The sequence below is a fragment of the Poecilia reticulata genome, linkage group LG9 (genome assembly GCF_000633615.1).
Source record: "Poecilia reticulata strain Guanapo linkage group LG9, Guppy_female_1.0+MT, whole genome shotgun sequence".
Taxonomy (NCBI): Eukaryota; Metazoa; Chordata; class Actinopteri; order Cyprinodontiformes; family Poeciliidae; genus Poecilia; species Poecilia reticulata.
The window spans coordinates 26,541,234-26,562,241 of record NC_024339.1 but is presented as its reverse complement, the minus strand read 5'-3'; the positions used below and the strand labels follow the sequence as shown (position 1 = coordinate 26,562,241).

The 21,008-nt window shown below is 39.4% G+C and overlaps 2 protein-coding genes across 3 annotated transcripts; one reads left to right on the top strand and one right to left on the bottom strand.

Moving 5' to 3' along the window:
* The first annotated feature begins 6,516 nt into the window (after positions 1-6,516).
* On the top strand, positions 6,517-11,510 carry klf9 (Kruppel like factor 9). Of its 2 annotated transcripts, XM_008418962.2 has the most exons (3): positions 6,517-6,825; positions 6,914-7,347; positions 8,919-11,510. In XM_008418962.2, the coding sequence occupies exons 2-3, from the start codon at positions 6,969-6,971 to the stop codon at positions 9,197-9,199; spliced, it is 660 nt and encodes a 219-aa protein (XP_008417184.1). In that variant the 5' UTR covers positions 6,517-6,825; positions 6,914-6,968; the 3' UTR covers positions 9,200-11,510. The 2 variants fall into 2 exon arrangements, with proteins under 2 accessions (XP_008417184.1, XP_008417183.1); XM_008418961.2 differs by having other exon boundaries at positions 6,517-7,347.
* fam219ab (family with sequence similarity 219 member Ab) lies at positions 10,998-20,149 on the bottom strand. The gene is made up of 6 exons (XM_008418960.2): positions 19,856-20,149; positions 18,226-18,325; positions 16,493-16,598; positions 16,127-16,207; positions 15,984-16,038; positions 10,998-13,423 (listed from the first exon to the last, which is right to left on the bottom strand). The coding sequence occupies exons 1-6, from the start codon at positions 19,931-19,933 to the stop codon at positions 13,265-13,267; spliced, it is 579 nt and encodes a 192-aa protein (XP_008417182.1). The 5' UTR covers positions 19,934-20,149; the 3' UTR covers positions 10,998-13,264.
* Positions 20,150-21,008: the final 859 nt, after the last annotated feature.

The following is a 21,008-nucleotide window of genomic DNA, read 5'->3' as shown; positions in this document are numbered from 1 at the left end:
ATATTAGTGTTTTGTCTTAAAAGATAGCAATAGCATATGAATGAATGTCTTCATACTGGCTCATCTTGCTCACCTCCGGAAGTGTAAATTGCTGATAGTAAAAGCAAAAGGGCGGGACTTTTTTGTCTCTCTTTTATTTTGTCTCTGTTTTTTTCCCTACAGTGCTGACATTGAGTAGGCTTTGGTCATGCACGGTTGCTGCTTCCATTTTGAACCAAACCAAACTGTCAAGCCAAATGGAGACAGACTAAGTTGCGTTCTGTTGACCTATTGTCTACTGAGATGTGACAGGCGGGGGATTAAAGGCTCTAAGGTTGAACAGTTTAGCTCAACTGAAAAAGTATGAAAACAAATGACTGTGTTTGACCTAGGCCCTTCCCTTTTGGCCTGCTGCAATATATATATTTATTTATTTTTTTGTGATCTGTTTATCCCCACTGCAAAGACTATCAGATGACAGATTTGTTCTGGGCTTGTAGAAACAACTGGTGTGATTTATACATCTACATGGCTGTTGTGGAAGGAGTTGTTACAACAGGAGATATGAATGTGACTTCCTCACCACCAACAGGGAGGCATGCCAGGACGATACAACCCTCCATATAGTCTAAGTGTACAGTATTTTAAAAATATTTTCTAATGCTATAATATCACACGGTGTAGGGGAAAGATGAGCATTTATTGATAATCAACAGATTGTTCCTTTCTTTTCCTCCTTTTTATAAAATCTGTTGACAAGTGAGCTGAGGGAGAGTTTTTACACGCACAAACTTCTGCAATAATGGCTGATGTTAAACTAAAAGGGACGTAGTGTACCCCACCTATCGGTCACACTTAAGTTTATGTCCTTTGAATGCATGCAGTTCTTCCACTCAGCTTGTACACAGATGACTTGTAACGTCGACCGAGAGAAAGACGGAAAGAAACTACCATATGAAATAAAAGTAGTGCGTATTTGGATGCAAATACAAATCTGTACTCTTCAATGTGACTAGGATCCTGTCTGGCATGCATTGTTAAATAAACAGTTATAGATTGGTATCTGAGTAGTGCGTGTCTGTTTTAATTCTTGAAACTGTGTTCAGCCAGAAATTGACAATAATTACAAGCATTTTAATATTATGTCCATTTGTCCCCAGATGTGTCAAAGCCTGTACTCATTGGCTGTCACCCAGATGAGTGGATGCTGTCAAATTTCAAACTTGAGCTGCTGCATTACAAATAGTAATAGGGGAAAAAACATAATCTGTATTATTTCAATGATTTCTTTTTTCACAGTAAAGTTGCACAACTTAATTGTCTTTTGCATTTATTTTCTTTTTAACCGAATGAAATTGAACCAAATGACAATACGAGTAAAAAGTAGACGCATTAAATCACCTAAATCAGCTATATGCCAATATCTGACATGCAGCAGATAAAGACTTTGGTATTTCTATTTGGTATAAATACAGATTAGTCTGAAATTAACAATTAGACAAAAACACAGGAGACGTTCACTGTCTTGGTACAACTTCAAGACATAGCAGCACTAGTTGCTATTTTGTGAAGTTTTAAACTGTAGTCACATTTGCATTGGGAAGTTATTTCTTCTTGTGAATCTCAACTGGGAACATTTTAGGATGCTGCGGAGCCCTAAGTTTGGTATCCAACACAGCTTCTGCATATACAACATGTATCAAAGTGCAAGTATAAACAATTTCATTAGCAGTTCTGACAGTTTGTATCTTCTTCAACCAGTGATACACACTGCATAATAACTATTAGAGAAGATGTTGCTTCTTTGTTTGAATGCAGAAAACACAGGGAAATTCACTCTTGTTTTTTTGTGTGTGTGCGTTTCTAATTGTAGATCGCAACAAATAGAAAGCTGCACTGGTTCTTCAACTTGCAACTAACTAGAACGTGCTCTACCGGCTTGACGTCATCCTCAGATTTGAGCTTCAACTTCCGAGATAAATCCAATGCAGCATAAATTGCCTGCTTATGAGTGCATAAACACGCATTGCAAAGGTGAAAAATTTTTAAGGGCTCATAAAAAAAGTATTAGTATAAGCCTCAGACTATTTTGTAATTAGTTTTATGGTTCAAATCAATTTTTTTCATGGTCTCTTTCAGACAACTATCTCTAAAGTTGAGTGATAAACTCAATTTGAGTTAAGTTTATCACTCAAGTTGAGTGATAAACTTAACTCAAGTTGAGTTTATCACTCAAGTTGAGTTTATCATTGAGTGACAAAATCACTCAAGTTGAGTGATAAACTTAACTTGAGCTGTTAAGTTTATCACTCAAGACTAATTAATTTGGGCTTATGCTGAATAAAGATGTCAAGAGAGCTAATCAGTATTTATATATTGTTGTATTAACATTGTTATAATCTGATGCTACAAGTAATCTTTTGTTCTGTTGCCCATGTACAGAACACGGGCAACATGTTCTGTACATGTTCTGTTGTGTTCCGCTGTCACCGGTAGCCATGCTAACCAGCCTGAGCAACTATGACAGGCTCTACTGTCTGGAAGAAGCTGTAGGATAACAGAAAGCAAGGGGGCGGGTGTGAGCAGGGCATACACAAGAATGATTGACAGTACAAGACCCTCCTCCCGGCTCTGATTGATTGCCACTGACCAAGCCTGTATTTCTGCAGATAGCACTGGGAAAAGGCAGGAGAGTTTGATTGTTTTTTTTCCCACAGATCATCTGTCTCATACTATAATGTCACAACATAGTGACATTTTTAACAATTTACTAAATAAAAGCATTTAAATTTTTTTTTTTTTACAAAAGTTACATACTGCGGCTTTAAGGTCCCATAAGATCTTTGGTCAGCCCTGCATAACCTTCCAACAGAACCTCACTGCAAAAAATCCTGCAGTATCACTTTAGGGTAGCAATAAAGTAAGTAACTCTAGACTACATTGTATGTTTTTTTTTTAATGTGTTTCATGCAATTTGATTAACGTGTCAAGAGTGAGAGTTCTTAACTGTACAGTGTATTTTGATTGCTGTGGACATATGCAGTCTGTCTTGATGGATGGACTGGGAATTCCAGTCTTCCGCCTATGGGTGTGCTGGTGTGGTCACGTGTGCATGTGTAAGCCCTAAGTGTGTGTGTGTCGGTGGTAAAGGAGTCTGTTCACTCAAGGAAGCGGGGCCCGCAGTGCTGAGCTGGCTCACACTGCCACACGTGGACATGGGAACATTTTGTACCGACGTTCGTTCTGCACGTGTCCTCTCATCCTCTCCCTGTTAGAGCGCGCGCGCGCGCCCCTGCACACTCAAAAACAACCTTATCTCTGCCACGACCGTGTCAACATGACGATATGACCCAGAAGTACGGCGCAATCCTGAACTCTTGCACTTTGTAGAGAACAGGGGGGGAGTAAGTGGAGTAGAAAAGACTGCGGCAGCCGCAGGAGCGCCTCCTCTTTCACTGAAATGTTTACAGCCCCGCTGTAGGAAGAGCAGGGGGAGCCAGAGTTCAACGAGACTTTTTTTTTTTTTCTTGGAAATTTAGGGGTCCTGCACCTGAATCCAGAAAAAGGAGGATGTGAGTGGGGACAGTGGCAATGAGGAGGGTATGTCGGTGATGTTGGGTCAGCACAAGTTGTAGAAACACAAACAGGAACTTTGTTTCTATGGATAGTCATCTTAAAGTCACTTGTACATTTTGTTCCTGTAGTGTAGATAGGTATTATCCAAAGAGAAAGACTGGTATTTCAAATACTAAAACAAACAAAAAAATTACAGCCAGTAAAGAAAGATGTTCTGAAAGAAAGAATATTTTACCAGAAAAAAATATTAACCTCCAATGTTCTTTTAATTTTTTATTTCTTTTTGCACTGCAAAGGCGAAGAATTGCTCAATCTCTGCACCCTGTAAACATAATTTCGAAGAACTTAAACCACAGGAACCACCCACTGCACTCAAAGTACCCCCCTTTTTTAAAAGCGAGGGATTGGGAAAGAGAGATTGGTTTCATTACAGTTTCAACTGGACTCCCAGCATATTTGTTGCTGTAATTTCTTAATGGCTCAGAGAAATGTGGAACCATAAAGACATATCCTGAAAACAGAAAAAAAATATCTTCAAAGATCAAGAAATAAACTTTTATGACTGCTCCTGAACTACAAGCTAAGCAGTGTTGTAAAGGTTGCAGGGAATAGAAACTAACTGCATTTGTTACTGGAGTTAAAACTTTTTCTAAATATGGTTTCTCTCTGTGTGTTTGAGTTAGTTTTTAATTTCTTGTAAAACATTTAATGTGTTTGTATCTCTTTAAGAGTTCAAGTGCAGCTCTAGGGACAGTAGGAATGGGCTAACTGGGGTGTGTCACATTAAACAAGACAGTTTCAATAACACAAAACAGACCACAGCAGCTAGTTTCAGTTAACACCTAATAAACATGACACATATCTCTGTCAAGAACCTTAATTTGTAACTTTCTTTAAATAGTGGACTGATAGTTCTTCTCACCACAAGTCTGTTAATGGAAATAAATGGTCCAACCTCCAGTTTTAATGAAAGCAGGGTTGGCTGGTTTTGTACGTGCTTTGACAATTGGTTACATATAAACTAACTTTCTAATTTCAAATCATAGTCTATTTCTATGATTTTTAAACTGGTACAACTACCACTGGGGACACCTATGGCAGTATCAACTTAATAGGGTAAATACAAAGCAATGTATAAAGCTAGTAAGCACAAGTAGGCAAAAAGGTGAATTCTTCAAGCACATGGAACTTTGCTTCAGCCAAACTCTACTCTTCATTCGTAAGGCTATCTACTGTTGGCAATAAAATACAGTAATAATGCATTTCAGTGATTCTTGAGAATAGGAACAAAATGGGTTTTAATTTTCCCCAATTTTTTCTTATTATTTCTCAACCTTATGTATGCAAATATGACAAATAATGTTTTGGAAATGTAAAGATGCTAAGGTGCAGGCCCCCAGTTGCAATTTTTTTTTTATTACATTTTTAATCGACCTGACCCAGAACTTTGTCATCAACATCTGACAAAAATAAATAAAAAAATATTTTTAAAATACCCTGTCAGTGATATTTTTACTCATGTTTACAGACAAATGCTTCTCAAGAAACAAAAAAAAATATTATTTTAAACAAAAAACAACAAAAAGTCCATCTGATGGAGTTCACAGTGCATGGAGTTGACACAGAGCTGAAGGTGGTGACAAACTAGTGAGGAAAAAGAAATACTTGATACATGTGAAGTAATGCAATTTATGTAAAATACATTAAAATGAATTAATTGCACATTTAAGTGAGATTTGTCAACAATTTCACTGAAAGAGTCTCACAAACTGATGGAGTTGACAAAATACCAAACGTAGGAAGCAATTTAGGAATAAAAAGAAGAAAAAACTAAAGAATAACATAGCCCTCTTAGCAAAGGAAGAGAAAGGAAGAGGTCATGGGGTCCTCAGAAGTTCTGGTGCCCCCCAATAATGCCTGATTTTTTAACATTCTTTTTATGTCTGACGGTGTTGATAAAAACTAGGGACAAATTTCAATGGAGTTGGAAAATATATAAAAAGGATTTTAAAGTCAATTTATTGACACTTTTATAATTATTTATATGACTACTTATACTTAATTGTCATAATATATAATTTCAGTATTTCTTCAATTGTTTTAAACTATTATAATGTATTGAGTTCTGCTCCTGGACAAGGGATTTTACAGGCATCATCCACCGACCACAATATGCATCAAACACCAGGAAAATATACATTGTTCTGCTCACATGACCCAGGTTAGTTTAGTCAGACATTTGAAAAAATTATATTTTGTGTATATTTCATTCAAATTTTGAGCTTTATCCATAGGACCTGTTTTGTCCCTATTCTCAAGAATCACTGATTTATGTATATTTTATGCCTTTAAATATTGGAGCAATACTTTCACTAACCGAAGTATAAGAAACTTAATGAGATACAAAACACAAATAAACAGTATTACTGCAGCAATCTCTAAGCTTAGATGCATAGTGGCCATATTGAATTTCCAGATTCATGTTTATGAAAACTGTGCCACTCGTGTTTTCTGTAGTTTGTTGCTGTTGGAACTTGAGAAATCTGATAATGAGTACAAATTAAGCACATTTACACATGGCCTTTCATCCAAACGTACTACAAGTACAGATTTTTTTTTGATGATGATGATTTGACGTTATTTGTTGATAAAAGTTGTTTCAGAGTGACCAAACAATTTTTTCAATTTATGCATTTCATAATTTTGTTATCGTTGTTGTTGTATACAAGCAGCCGTAGTTGCTCTAGTTGAATTATTTTATCTTTCAACTAAAGTGCCTAAGTTTATATTCACATAAAGTGCCAATCTAAAACTTTAAAAGTCAATTTTACACTTCGTAATCCATATTTCCCAGCCATATTCGCTACTCAAATGCAACGTCACAAAATCCGGCCTGTGATTGGTCCAACTCTCCGTCGCTCACTCCGGAGAAACGACAGCTTTAAGAGGCGAGTCACAGCTGCCATCAGCCAATCACGGCGCAGCTCTATTATGACACAGCGGTATTCCGCGAAATTGTTTCTTGGAGTTGAGAGAACTGTCTGTTGCTCACTGTAAAATAGGACAAGTGGACGCCGGAGTGCAAGCACAGAGAACGGAGGAACATACGTCTCAAAAGCACAATAGCTTAAAGGAGGAAAAACAGAGCACGACGAAAGAAGAAGAAAAGGAAAGGAGCACAACTGTTATCTCTCTTGAGGCGGCGTTCATTTGTCCGCCCAGCATCCTACAGAAGGAAACGTTCCGTCTTTTCGGGACAGGGACTGTGAGGTCGGCACGTGTGGATCATTAGCCACGTTTCCAAGGAGGACTGCGGTCTAACTACGGTTCTTCTCTCCCTTTTCGGATTGTTTTTCAGACTCTATAGAGACTCTGCACAGACTGTCTCCACTCCACCTAGATCTGCAGCAGCGATGTCGGAGGTTGAGGTCTCTGTGGACTGCGTCCCCACTTGTCCTCTGGAGAGGACAGAGGACGTATTTAAAGACAGCCAAGAAAACGGCACTTTACTGATGGTGGCGATGATTTTATTGGACTTAAAGAAATGCGGTCCAGACACTATTGGCGCAGGGGACAGCAGATGTCTCGGCGGGGCCATCGAAGCGGGAAGGCAGGAGAAAGAGAAGGAGGAGCGGGGGAGCAGCCGGGTGTCTCCGGTTCTCAACGCGCCCCGGAACAAGGCACCGGGGAGAACGGAGACCCCGGAGAAGAAGCACGGCTGCCCCTTTGCCGGCTGTGGGAAAATGTACGGGAAGTCGTCCCACCTCAAAGCCCACCTCAGGGTCCACACCGGTGAGTGCGGGCTCAGCCGGTTGACACGCCTACAAAAAGTCACCGGCTCGGTTCTGTCGACGGCAGCAAACCCGCGCTGCGTCACTTGTAGCCAACTATAATTAGCCACTGCCTACATTATTTTTTCAGGCGAATTACGGTAGTGCTACTCATTCCAAAGTCACAGTTTATATATATATTTGTTATTATTATATGCTGGACAAACAGTCGTATCTTTGTTTGACTTGTGAAGTGTACGCGCAGAGCACATGTTCCCGTTAGAGAGAACACGTTAAGGGACAGGTGGTCCAGTGGGTTCGGCTGCTACGGGAGTGACTGGCCAGGTCATATCATGTCTGCCACTGGCTGAGCAGGCAGAAAAGATGCGTGGGTTAGATACAAATGTGTCTTAATGCGTTGTTGACACGCAGCGGCAGGACGCGGGTTCCCGTGGGAACATCGCGTTCTTCCCGTGCGTGACATGTTGTTGGGGCGTAATAAATCATAATGAGCGCTAATTAACTGTAGTTACGATTTATTTGGAGAAGAATTTAATCCGCAGCTATTACTTCGGTCAACATATTGTCTTATGACCCGCCACAAACGTATGGGTCAATCCGTCCCCGTTGTCACTGTATGTTCTTGTACGGAGGTAACCCACCCTGCGCCACCGCTTCCTCATACGTCACCCACCTCCACACCCCTCCGTCCAGTTGTAAACAAGAGCGGACATGTGGTTTCAGTGGCGCACGTGGAGGAGGTGGGGTGTGGCCATGTTTTTTTTATTTTTTTTTATTCTCATCTTCACATACACACTCTAAATCGAGCGAAAATCATTTGGTTACATATTCCAAAGGGGAAAAAAGCACAACTATTTTTATGGAGCCAGTTCGTTTTAAGCACTCTTGTCCCTAAATTACCTTTGTGACGTAGCTCCTCTGAGATGACTTGTAAATTGTTGTTTTTCCCCCTCGAAACATCTGTCCGATGTCTCCCAGGGTCGCATTGGGACCTAGCTTCAGCGTTCAATGGGCGAAAGGCAGGGTACATTATGTTCAGATTGTTAATCTTTTCCAGGGAAACAGAGACACTTAAAAGAATTGACAATAAATGCACACAGTTACTCGTAGGGAAAAAATGAGACCAACCAACCGACTTAACAGCCATGTTTTTGGACTGTGTCACAGTACAAGGAGAAAATCCAAAGGAGCACTGAAAGAACAAGCTCAATGCAGGACTTTCTTGCTGCAAGGCAGTGCTACACTCTGTTCTGCTGCCTGTGTCTTAAGTAACAGATGTCAGTGGAATGACAGAACGTACAAGAAGAAACCAATCATTAAAACATTCTAAATCAGCATAGATTAAATGGAAACACTGTGAAATGCCAGGCAGCTCAGCAGACCAGCCACTATCTTAAACTTGAAGAACTGTAAATACCGTCATCTTTTATTGGTGATATATATACTGTGATTGGCTGACATTTTTAGGTCAGCCAATCATTAACAAAAAAAACGTCTTAATTTGTATGATGAACAATTAACAATAAAAATAAGTGATTATGTGTGTGTGTGTGCATGTGTGTGTGTTTCCAGGGGAACGTCCCTTCAAATGCACCTGGCCAGACTGCAGTAAGAAGTTCTCCAGATCGGACGAGCTTACACGCCACTACCGCACGCACACGGGCGAGAAGCGCTTCAACTGTCCGCTGTGTGAAAAGTGTTTCATGAGGAGTGACCACCTGACCAAACACGCCCGGCGACATGCGGGCTTCCATCCCAGCATGCTGCAGGGCTCCAGCATCGCCAAGAGACGGCGCTGCTCCACCTCCATGTCCTCCTCCGACTCTGGGGACCAAAGCCCTGCAGGAATCTGAAACACCTACTGTCCACGATTGGTTTATATATATATATATATATCCACATATATATATATATAGAGAGAAAGAATGAGAATGGTGTTTATTAGAAGGTAACATACCCTGCTGTACCTCCACGTGAATCTCAGTCAGCCAGACAAATATTCAGGGACTTTCCTTTCACACGTGCAACAGCAAGCTGATTATCATTTAACTAGAGTTCGCTGACTCATTCCCTGAGGTAATTTATATTTATTAAGGGTTGTTCAGGGTCTGACAGAGATGACTAGTTATTCTTTTCTTCTTTTTGCCTAGGTTCATTTATGGCTTTTCTGGAAGAATGTCAAATCAAAGTAAAGTTCATTTGCATAAGCAGTGTTGCTCTTAGAAACTCGCGCTCCATTTAAAGATGCAGCCAAACATCGGCCACGGCATCTTACGGTGGATCGAATCCGAGTTCTGAAGTTTTAGAAATATTCCTATCGTTCAGTGTGAAGAATGACACACAATTTCTTTTACAGTTACTTTTCCGTCGAACACAATGTGAATGCACTATACTACAGTATTACCATGTAAATAAATTAAACAGACAGGACATAGATTCAGATTAGTGTAGTTTATGAGAGTGTAATAAGAAAAGTTATAATATACAGACGCAGAGCTTAGCTATTTAATTTCATATACGTTTGGCTACAGACCTCAGCTGTGCTTCGAGCTGCTAAAACTGAAATGTTTTTTTTGCAACAATGAAGTTGCGAATACATGCACGGAAAAAAAAAAAATCTAAATACAGTTACAATACTTCACCAATCTTATGCGGTGGAAGGGGGATCCGACTTCAACATTTGTGTTTCATTCAGACTTGAATCTTGTTAGAGGTGCAGAAGAACATAACAGAGTAAAACCTTTTGTTAGCTGAAGTCATTGTAAAATAAAAGAAAAATGTTGCTCGTTTTCATTTTCCAGGTTTGTATTCAGTGGAAGTGTGTGCCTTTGTAGCAGAGGAGAATGCCGACGTTATAATCTCTGGGAAGGTTGGAGGGGGGGGATGACCCCTTGAATGGACTCGTTTCATATTCTTCATGTTGCATTTTCTCAGAAACACTTTACCGATCAACAGATCAGTGACTGTCTCCAATACCAACTGTGCCAGTGGCTGTACATTGAAAACTTTACATTATTTTGTGTGTAAGCTGTGTTTTGTAAGCGAATCATGTCATGTTTTGGTCTTGTCTGAATATCATACCCTCCTCCTGCCCCCGTGTGGTGACATGGAAGCACAACATTTTCCAAAATCCTCAAAAATACCAGGTTTTTTTGTTATCGTTATTGTTTGTCGTAGCACTTTGAGGACTGCCTTCATTACTACTTTGTTGAGAGCGATTGTATTCCATCATGTAGCATGTGTTTCTTTTTGCTTGTTTGGTTATCTTTTATAATATTACTACTAACAAAGTGAGAGGTCTTATTAAATCACTACTTTCCTTAGCTTAATTTTTATATTTGTTCCCACACATTACATATATTTGCCGAGTGAATTTCTGTTTTTCTTTTGTCTGTGACTGTGATTAGATGCTGGTGCCTTTCTGGTGGAAAACCCTTTTTTCTGATGCTACTGTAATCAGGAACTGTCCGTCCAAACCTCATGCTGTTGCAATACACACCACTGTGTAATAATTAATCCTCAACTTTATCATTAAAATAGCTTTTTATTTCCTTTTAAATATTTACCTGTCACTCATTTTTTTCCTTATCGCACACACATTTACAGGGACTAGTTCAGAGAGCCGGTCAAACTGCAACTCCGAGCAGACGGTTTTCCATTTGCTTTTTGTTTATTAATCACCTTCATACACTGCACATGACAATAACATTGGTAAATACTGTAATGGAACTGTTTACAATACATAAAAGTCATTTAAAAAAGAGGAAACTCAAAGAAAAGATCTACATGTAAAAAAAAATCTTCCTTCCTCAAATAAACCAAAGATAATGGCAATAAATATACGCACAGCTTTTTAAACTTCTCTGTCCTTAAGGCATAATCTAATTGCATTAAACAACTGAATCAGAGGAGGGAGTAGGTTGTACATGGTGGGATTCCCCAAGTCAGTGACGTCCTTGACGATGGGGTAACCAAATGGTTTCTAAACTACAGGTCAAAGGAAGGTTTGAAGTTGTTTCACCTAATATTCTGGGATTGTAGGTATGGATGCATGCATGTGTGAGAGAACAGGGAGCGTCCTTTTAAACCGGACTTGTGTTTTTCTTAAGGATTAGCAGCGTCTAGCATTTGTCACACTCTGTGACATGGGTGATAAATGAGAAGCTCCAACGCAACAAACCGAGAACGGAAAAAATCTATCTGGACTTTTGCTCCTTTGGCCTTCACAGCGTACCTTGCAAAAGTATTTATGCTCCAATTTTACTTTTTCTTTTTTAAGTCAACTTATAACCACAAACATCAACATTTATTACTTGATTTTAATGTGGTAGATGAACACAAAGTATTATATTTTTTGTGAAATGGAAGGAAAATAAGACGTGTTTCTTAAAATAGCGCTGTGCATTTGAATAAAAACTGGTGCAAATAGTATATGGTTTCCACCTGTGTGCATCGTACCGCTCTGTAAAAACTTCAATGGTTTGCTGAAATAACATTAGTGTCATTAGTATCTTGAAAATTAAGGAATGTACCGGGAACGGTTAGGGATCAATTTGAGGGGAAGTTTACAGCAGGATTTGGTGAGAAAATAATTTTTTTGCCATTTACCATCTGTAGACCTTAGCTGACAGACTGGACAAGGACAGTTTTATTTAAAGGGACAGGCATAAAGTCCCTTGGTACATCAAGAGGAGCTGCAAGGATCCACGACTCAAATTTCAGAATCAGTTGATAGGACAGCTGCGAGATTTGCAGCTAAACTGTAAAAATATTACTGCATGCATAACACATTCTTCACATTATTATTTGTTAGAAATTATGAAAACCATGTGTCCTTTTCCGTCTCCTTCACAATTATGATCTACTTTGTGTTGGTGCTTTACATTAAATTCCAATAAAGCACCATTACGTCTGACAGCAAAATGTGCTCAAGTCCAAGAGGTGTAAATAATCTTGCAAGGCACAGTAGAAATCAGAGCAATAATCGAAAACGGATCGTTTCAGGTACGTCACGTTCACTTGTGGTGCAGGAGAGAGTGATATGAACCCATAAAATCTCAAATAAAAAGTGCAAAATGAAAGAAATTCAAAAATCAAGCTTGTGCCACAACAGCAGCAGGTGACCGCACAACAGAAAATTAAATAGGCAAAAGCTACGCGTTTTTATATATTCCTCCATACTTTGCACTCTGGTGGCCTTCATGCAGTTTGTACTACAGCCATTCATGTTTACACATTCATCCATCAACTCTGTGGTTTAACATTTCACTCCAGCGTCGCAGAGAAAGCAGAAATGTCGCAGTGTTTAAAGTGTTCAAAGATCTGACCTGTGCTACATAGCAACCTTGTACAGTAAATGGATACAGTACTAGGGGAATTCAAAAAGACCACATCCCATATTTCTCGTTACCAGGTACAGGCTCGTTGATCTCATAGTTAATACATTAAAACAAAAGGAGAAAAAAATATATTAAAACAAGGCAGAGCAGATGAGTTGAGTCAGCAGTTATGATCATGTTTGTTACCAGTCAGGGAAATGGAAACCACTTCACAGCAGCAGCTGACCTTTTCGTGTCTGTAAACTAATATCAGGGTTGCGTTACGTCCGCCAGGGGGAGGCAGCTCTTAAACAGAAGTGTGTCTCCTGCCATAGGAGGAGTCCACCACTTTACTGCTTTTACCATTACATATACTTTCCTCTATGTTCAAGGTTTTGTACCAAAGTTTTTATTTGTTAGTGTGATTATTTACCTAATCATCATAGCACTTTACTGTCATGACAATATTCTATAAATGCCTCACATTTTGCCACTCTGGTGGCGAAGTAAACTCACAGCGGATGAAGACAGCGGGTTTAAGTTTGTGAGGGATAAGGGGGCCAGCGGTTTTGATGATGAGGTTGAGGGGGGGGGGGTTGGTTACTGGATTTGGCAGGTCGTGGAGGAGGTCGCCTGGCAGCACATGCAGGTGGGGTTGACTGATTTGGGCGGGATCAGATCCAGGTCCTCGTCGTCTGGGATCTCGTCGAGGCGGTAGCCATCTTTCAGCAGCTGGATGTTCAGATCCTGATTGATTTGCTGAGAAAAAAGAGGAGCAGATGAGTCAGGAGAGAACTGGACCCGTTCAGAGACAAAGAGGAGTGTTGTTGTTTTTATCGTACACAAAAATGTTCCTAAAAAGCAAAATTACACCAGTTAAGCTATATGCACTGCAAATATATATATATTATATATTATAACCTTTTTGTTGTTAGAATCTGAGATTGTGTCTAGATGTTGTTTTAGATCCTTTACAAACAGGTCATAAACAAAACATTTTCAAAATAAAATGTGGGGAATCAAGTTTTATGTTAATTGAGATCAGAGCAGGTACAGGTACAGAAAAAATCATCACATGTCTCTGGATAATGTTTGCAAAAAGAACAGGAGATTTTGATGTCAGGTTTATATTTTTGAAAAAAAAAATGTTTGGTTGAATACATAATAAAAAAAATCAATTTGACTTCATTAATGAAAAAAATTTCTGGAGAAAACTTGGGCATATTTTTTCTTTTACCCAATTTGGATTATGTACAAATGTGTTCCGATATACATAGGATGTAGATGAAACCAAATTTTTTTGATATACAGATCAAAAATAGCTAATATAATGGAGATCTGGTTAAGGTACAAATGTGTATTTCCTCATTTTTAAAACCATTTTTTGCTGGGTGACTGAACAACTTTAAGATTGATATTGTATCATTAAAGAACGGCTTCTGAAAGCTTCATACAATGGGTGACAGCAAGGGAGCTAATGATTAGTAATAATCTGTAAAACAAAAAGTCTTTTAAACCTTTTCACCACAACACAAACATTAAAATATGCAACAAATTGCTATGTTTCATCAGAGAGATGGTTAAGCTCTTTCTACTTTGGCTCATTTCACTTTTTAGACATTAGGAAAACAAAAAAATCCAAGCATGTCTTTGAATCTGAGTCTTCCTAAATTTTCCAAAATGTAAGCTGATCAGAGTGAGGACAATGTTAGACCGGTTGCAAAATCTGATTGTCATGCTGATCATAATTACAGTTAATCCAAGAATAAATATACATTTCAGCAGAATCTAATCTGGATCTCATTTCTACACATACTTAGTCAAACTTTCAGCACAACGTTCAATATCTTGGTGGGAAAACAGATTTGCTAACATGCGGTTGTTTGAAAGACGACTTTAAACCCCCGCAGCACGTCCACTGTGAAAAACAACAAATTCTGTAAAACCCTTTATGAAGAAGAGAAACACTCTCACTGATCTGTTGACTACTGAAGCTAGAACAATGTTGAAAAGATGTTCTTATGAATTAGTCTAGTAAAATGTAAAAGTGGTAACCATGGCGCTCTCACAGATGGCTGCAGGCATCTCTGCTTGGATCTTTGTCTTGATCACGACAACTAATGCCCTGGTGTGATTCTTCGTGTTCATATGGTCTCGTTTCCATGAAAGCTGGAAGCAAAATGTTTTGTAAAGAAACATCTGTGTGCTTCAGTAAAGTGATTTTATTAAAAACAAACACATGCAGGTGTATGTGCATATACCTGATTAAGATTTGGTCAAACTAGTTCAACCTGAACCTCTAAGGTGTTCATTTTGGCATGGCTATTCCGTATGCTTAATATTTGCATGTTTTATCTATTCCATAGCTGCTTTTGGAAAACCCAGTCCTTTCCAAGTTTCAACCATCTGACCCTAATGACGTCCATCAGATGAAATAAAACTAGTTAAAAGCAGCTCAGGAACCACCGAGGCTCAAGCAAACCGTGAACTGGTAATTGCTGGTCTCATCGTGAAATGAGACCAATTTTACATTAGTATGAACTAAAAAGGTGTTGGTAAAAAAAAAAACTCCTGCTCAAACATCAACATCTGCAATCTTAGCTGAAGTTTGTCCTGCTGCATAGAAAGTCAAGAGCTTTCTGGGAAAAAAAAAAAAAAAAGATTATGAGATGAAACAAAAGTTTGGCCACTGGGACAAGCATGCACATTAAAGGCACAAAATTGATTTGACTTTGATCAGTGGATGTAAGTTTCTCCCAGATCTTTATGATCACTCATGCTCTGATTATCACTCATACTCTGAGAGTTACAATAGAAGCTGTGTATCAACAAATGAACTGGGTTACAATGTTTGTACTCCTCCTCATCTTTTATTCACACATCGACGAGTCAGTGCAAATATATCAGTACCCAGATGGAAAACTGCTGTAAAGGGATCGCATTTAGGATTCATCTGAGAAATGAACATGTTCTCCCTGTAATGCGAGCTGCACGTTCCTTTAAAAGCAAAATGTGCAGAAACTGAGGAAAAAAAGCATTTTTATTGCATTTACATCTTGCTTTATGCTTCAAACACTTTTTTTTTTGTGCAGGCGCACCTGCGGTTTAATCATGCGCTTGCAGTGCGAGAGGACGCCTACATAATTAGCATGGATTTGCAGGATGGGCTTAAATAAGCTTGCCTGAAGACTGGCTTATAAAGGCATCATGCTTCCCTTCCTGGCAACCGTGAAGAATCGAGGCAACGAACGAGGGATGGAAGGGAATTAAATAGTAAATAGGAGGAAAGGAAGTGGAGTCAGAAAGGAAGTCGTCTCACCTCTGCAGAAGAATATCCAGACGACGAGTATCTAGACATGTCGAAATCATCGTCACTGCAGCACAGAGATACGTGTTAGCGGTTCTTTTTCTGGATCCTCAGAAGTGTGCATACAAAAACAAGGCATGTTTACGTCACCTTACCTGTCGGTATCTAAGGCTACCAGGGGCTTTTCGTCTGGGCTCTGGTCTAAAGATGAATAACCTTTATTGGGTACTACCAACCTGCAGTGGAGTGAAAAAAAGGGGCAGTAAGAACATGACAAGCAGAGTTGATGAGAGAGTCTTAAAGACTGGCCCAGAGGATCAGCTCCAGCTGTACTACAGGAAGAAGTCTGCTTACTGACTCCAACATTACAAACCCCAAAACAATATAGCTATTTTTGAAGACATATGGACTGAGAGAAGTAAAGCGAGCCTTGAATACTCAGACATGGCTGGAATGATCTAGACAAGAGTGTTTTTACTGATTTCTTCCACGAACCTTCAACCACAGCGCTAATATCTTACCGTGTTCTGGCCATGACGTTGTTCTTCTTGGGCTGCTGGTTAACCGGACTACCCACAGTGTTGTTGTTCTTTAACGAGCCCTTCCTGGCCAGGTCTCTTTGTTTCTCTGCACACGAGATAGGACCAGATTAATAAGAAAACAACATTACGGCTGACCGTCCCTCCATCCAGTTCTTGTTCGGCTCTAAAGGCAGGAAGGAGGAGGGCCGCTAAAATGTTTATTACACTTTATTACAACACATCTATTACACAAAAAAGTTGACTGTTTGGAAATCATCAGCAGTCAGGATGTGCAAATTGAAGAAACAAAACAACTTGCAGTTCTTTGTTAATCAAGTGATGTCATATTAATGACATGTTGAACACCTAACTCTTGGCTGCCAATGGAAGCAGAAAGTTCAGCTAATTAACCAATTAGTCAGCAGCTTGTTAGAGTTCAAGTGTTTAAACTGACATAAGTTACAGCGCTACCAAGTACAGTCTGCACCTGTATTGGTTTTTCTGTTGTTCTGGGAATGTAAGCAAAAATTCGCTGTAGCCCACTATAAATCATGTTTTACTTTGAGATCATCACTCCTCTTGCTCCAATTTAATAAACCAAAAATGAATACAATGTACAATAAGCAGGTTTTCTTCAAAAGCAAACCGAGAGGCATTTCTTAGTTTTTGCTCAAGTCTTTTGAACCAAATTATTTAATATTTAACAAAATTGTGCTAAACAGCATAGTTATATGTGCATTAATCAGAATATTAAATAAGCTGATACTCTTATGCTACTTTTATACATTAAATAGCTTTGGGAATGTAGTGATACAATGAGATGGTGGTATATATCTTATTTAAATGCTAATCTAATTACAAGAAATATTTACCATTTGAAACCAAAGTTTGACACCAGATATCCTTCTCATTGTCTAGGCCAGCAGCAAAATAACATACACAAGATTTAGTAATCATGTGTTTCTTTCAGATAAATGAGATCTTTTTTTTTATTTTTATTTTTTACAGTTGGTCTTAAGTTTCTTAGTGACTGAGAAAATTTACCCTTTAGCTTCAAGCGCAACAAGGTCAGTTTATGGTGCATTCATATTATGACTAACTCACCTGTATGTCAAAGTTTTGCAGAGGTTTTGCTAAAGAACCGCCATTTGATTCAGGTGTGTTGAACCAGGGAGAGAACTAAAACATGTTCTTTGTACCACCAATTGTACTCCCTAATTTATTTCCCTCCCAGGTTCTCTCAGGCGTCGTCAGATGCTTCTGATTGTTGATACCTGCGATTTTTGCTCTCGTGTCTTTGTTCACTGTTCAGATTTCACTTTGGTTTTTGTTGCTGTTGGTCTTCCATCACTATGTTTTACTTGCTTACAAGCTTTTAAAAAACATTCAGCCCACCATTCTCCTGGATCTAATCACTTGACAGATAATGACACTGCTGCTGTTCACCACTGGACTCTGTCCAGGGTGCTGAAACTATGTTAATTATTTTTGTCATTTTTTTTATTTTGGTAAATCAGCTGAGGATCTGCTTGGATGAAGGGAACTCACAGCCAACATTTTGTAATGTTTTAAAAACCAAATGATTACACAAATACTTGACATAATAATCCATACTGGTAACGTTCAGTCACTTCAGTCCTACATGATTAACAATTAAATTAAAAACTTCAAATCTTTTAATCATATTTATTGTGCATTTTTCACACATTTGCTGACTCCAACATATTTCTTACCTATTTTCATCTGGAGTGGTGAGGGCTTATAGTTGATAGTAACAGCTTCTCCTTCTCTGGTGTCGGACTCTGCCTCTGAGGCAGTGGAAGAAGCCGGGTCCTGGATTGAAAAGAAAAAACCCCCACCAGAAACAGAAAGATGAGCACAAATACTAACATTAATTATTCATATCTTTTTGTCCGCTATGAAAACAATATTCTAGGATACAGGGTGATTTTAAGTACTTTTTGATTATGTAAATTATAAAAGGAAACACAATAGACTTAAAAAAAAGAAAAAAAAAAAGAATGGTGCTATAATTTCTTAAATAGGTGCTGGTGTCTCTATGTCATGCATGGGGTTTCATACTTTCAGTAAAACAAAGGTGGCAGTTGTAATAAAAACAAGCTGCTGAAACCAACCAGGAACATTATGAACAAGTACAAATACAATACAATCTACATAGAGTGTATTCAGAGGGCCAATTCATATTCTATTTGCCATTTAACAAACACAATTACTGACCAGCATGTTATGAAACTTCACCAGGGACAACGCGGCCTTGCAGCTGGGCAGCGGAGGCCGTCCTGCAGGCTGCAGGTTAATATTGTTGCTGTATCTTAACAAACTGATTGAACAGAGAAACCTTCACCTATCATTAAACTCTGTACTATAGATGGTGATGATAATAATAACTGATCATCTTAATATCAGATTTATTAATGTAAAAACACAAGACATAGGATAAAATAAGCAAAAGAAACATTGCCATTGAATATTACAAAAGACGAAAATAAAAAAAACAAAAGTACCTTTCCTTTGACCACTTGACAAAACTACAACAGTTTACAAAATTACAAGAAGCCCTCTTCATGCCCCAGATATAAGAAATATTTTATTATTATTATTATTATTATTATTATTATTATTATTATTATTATTATTATTATTATTATTATTATTCAGTTCGAATTAAACATGTATTGTAGTGTAGGGAGAGAACAACCAGTGTTCACATGGACCCCGGGTATTAATGGAAGTCCGTGGACGCCTACAGAGAACAGATCAGATCGCCCAGAGTCTCGTCTGGTCGGAGCTGGGCAGCGGAGGCCGCCCTGCAGGCTGCAGTATCCCGGGGCTCCGCTACAGGCCACAGAGCGCTCCGCTGTAGCGAGCTACCCCGAATTACATCAAAAGGCGTGGGTTTTAATTTGATGCAGGCAACAAACAAAAGATCCCAATTTAATCTAGTCAAAGTGCAGCGAGGGGCGTCGAAGGGAGAGCAACCTGCTGCTGATGCTGGTGAAGTAGCAGAGACTCAGGACGGGATGCTTGTTTACGCCAGACATGACGGATGCTGCGCAGGAGACCGGATGGTGCCTGCGTGACACAGAGGAACAAGGATTCCTCTTTCTGAACACGTCAGTGTTCACAACTACCTTTATTACATATCCATGGACCATAGTGCCTGTTAAAAACTTGCAGAGGCTCAAACTACATCAGCGTTAACTCCCGGTGTGTGATGGATTGGGAACAGGCCTCGTTCGATACACATCCTCTAATCTCATTGTATGTTATTTCAAAACACGAACGTGGCAGACAGCAGAGACATCATCTCCAGGCAACGTGAAGCAGACCCCATGGACTCACCAGCGGCTGCATCTCGGACTGCATCTCTGCCTCCTGCACCGCGCTCGGTACCTGGAATCTGTCTATTTCCTCCATCATGTTGGCGATGTTCAGGTTTTCCTTCCCTTCTCCTTTAAACAATCCGATCGCTTCACCGCGTGGTCACCAGGACGGCGTTCGGCCTCAGAACCGGATCAATCCCTGTGGTTCTCCGGTGCCGAGCTTCATCCCAGCAGACTCTGTGTCGACGGTGGTCTGACTGGTGTGGTGACGGCGACTCCACCACCCACTTCCGGGGAGGGGTATCCCAAGCTGCGGTCTGTGGACTCAAATCAGGTCTTATTTAGAAAATGGCATGGTCTTCCGGAAAGAAAAAAAAAAAAAAAGACTGGCTCAATTAAAAAAACAACAACTGCTGTATAATGTCCATAATCCACAGACCCAAAACAACACAAAAATATAAATATTTGATTTTGCACTGATTAGGATGAACAAAAAGAAATAAATTCCAGTTAGTAGAACGTGTAATAACATTTTAATAGAAAGGCAACATGACTGGATTTTCCTTTCTACTTTTAAATTTACACAAACAATAAAGAGTCTAAGTTAATAACACTAAAGTGTAGTTTATGTTAAAATGAATGTTTATGTACATTGTTCATATGTATATAAACAATGATTATATATAGATGCTGGCAGGGAAAACGTACATGGAACGACATAACCAAGTGGYGGGCATAGTGTACAGGAACATCTGTGCAGAATATGGACTGGAAGCCCCGAGATCAAAGTGGGGAACACTCCCAAAAGTGGTGGAGAATGACCGAGCTAAGATCCTGTGGGACTTCCAGATCCAGACAGACAAGATGGTAATGGCGAACCAACCGGACATTGTGGTGGTGGATAAAGAACAGAGGAAAGCCGTTGTGGTGGATGTAGCAATACCAAGTGACTACAACATCAGGAAAAAGGAGCATGAGAAATTGGAGAAATACCAGGGCCTCAGGGAGGAACTGGAAAAGACCTGGAAGGTGAAGACCACAGTGGTGCCTGTGGTCATTGGGGCACTCGGGGCAGTCACCCCCAAACTGGAGCAGTGGCTCAAACAGATCCCAGGAACAACATCAGACATCTCAGTCCAGAAATGTGCAGYTCTAGGCACAGCCAAGATACT

Excerpts from the sequence above, each read along its gene's own strand:
- klf9 (XM_008418962.2), top strand. The coding sequence starts at position 6,969 with ATGTCGGAGGTTGAGGTCTCTGTGGACTGCGTCCCCACTTGTCCTCTG. Across the intron at positions 7,348-8,918 it reads CCACCTCAGGGTCCACACCG|GGGAACGTCCCTTCAAATGC; the intron begins GTGAGTGCGGGC and ends GTGTGTTTCCAG.
- fam219ab (XM_008418960.2), bottom strand. The coding sequence starts at position 19,933 with ATGATGGAGGAAATAGACAGATTCCAGGTACCGAGCGCGGTGCAGGAG. Across the intron at positions 16,208-16,492 it reads AACGTCATGGCCAGAACACG|GTTGGTAGTACCCAATAAAG; the intron begins GTAAGATATTAG and ends ACTCCACTGCAG. Across the intron at positions 13,424-15,983 it reads CTGGATATTCTTCTGCAGAG|CAAATCAATCAGGATCTGAA; the intron begins GTGAGACGACTT and ends CTTTTTTCTCAG.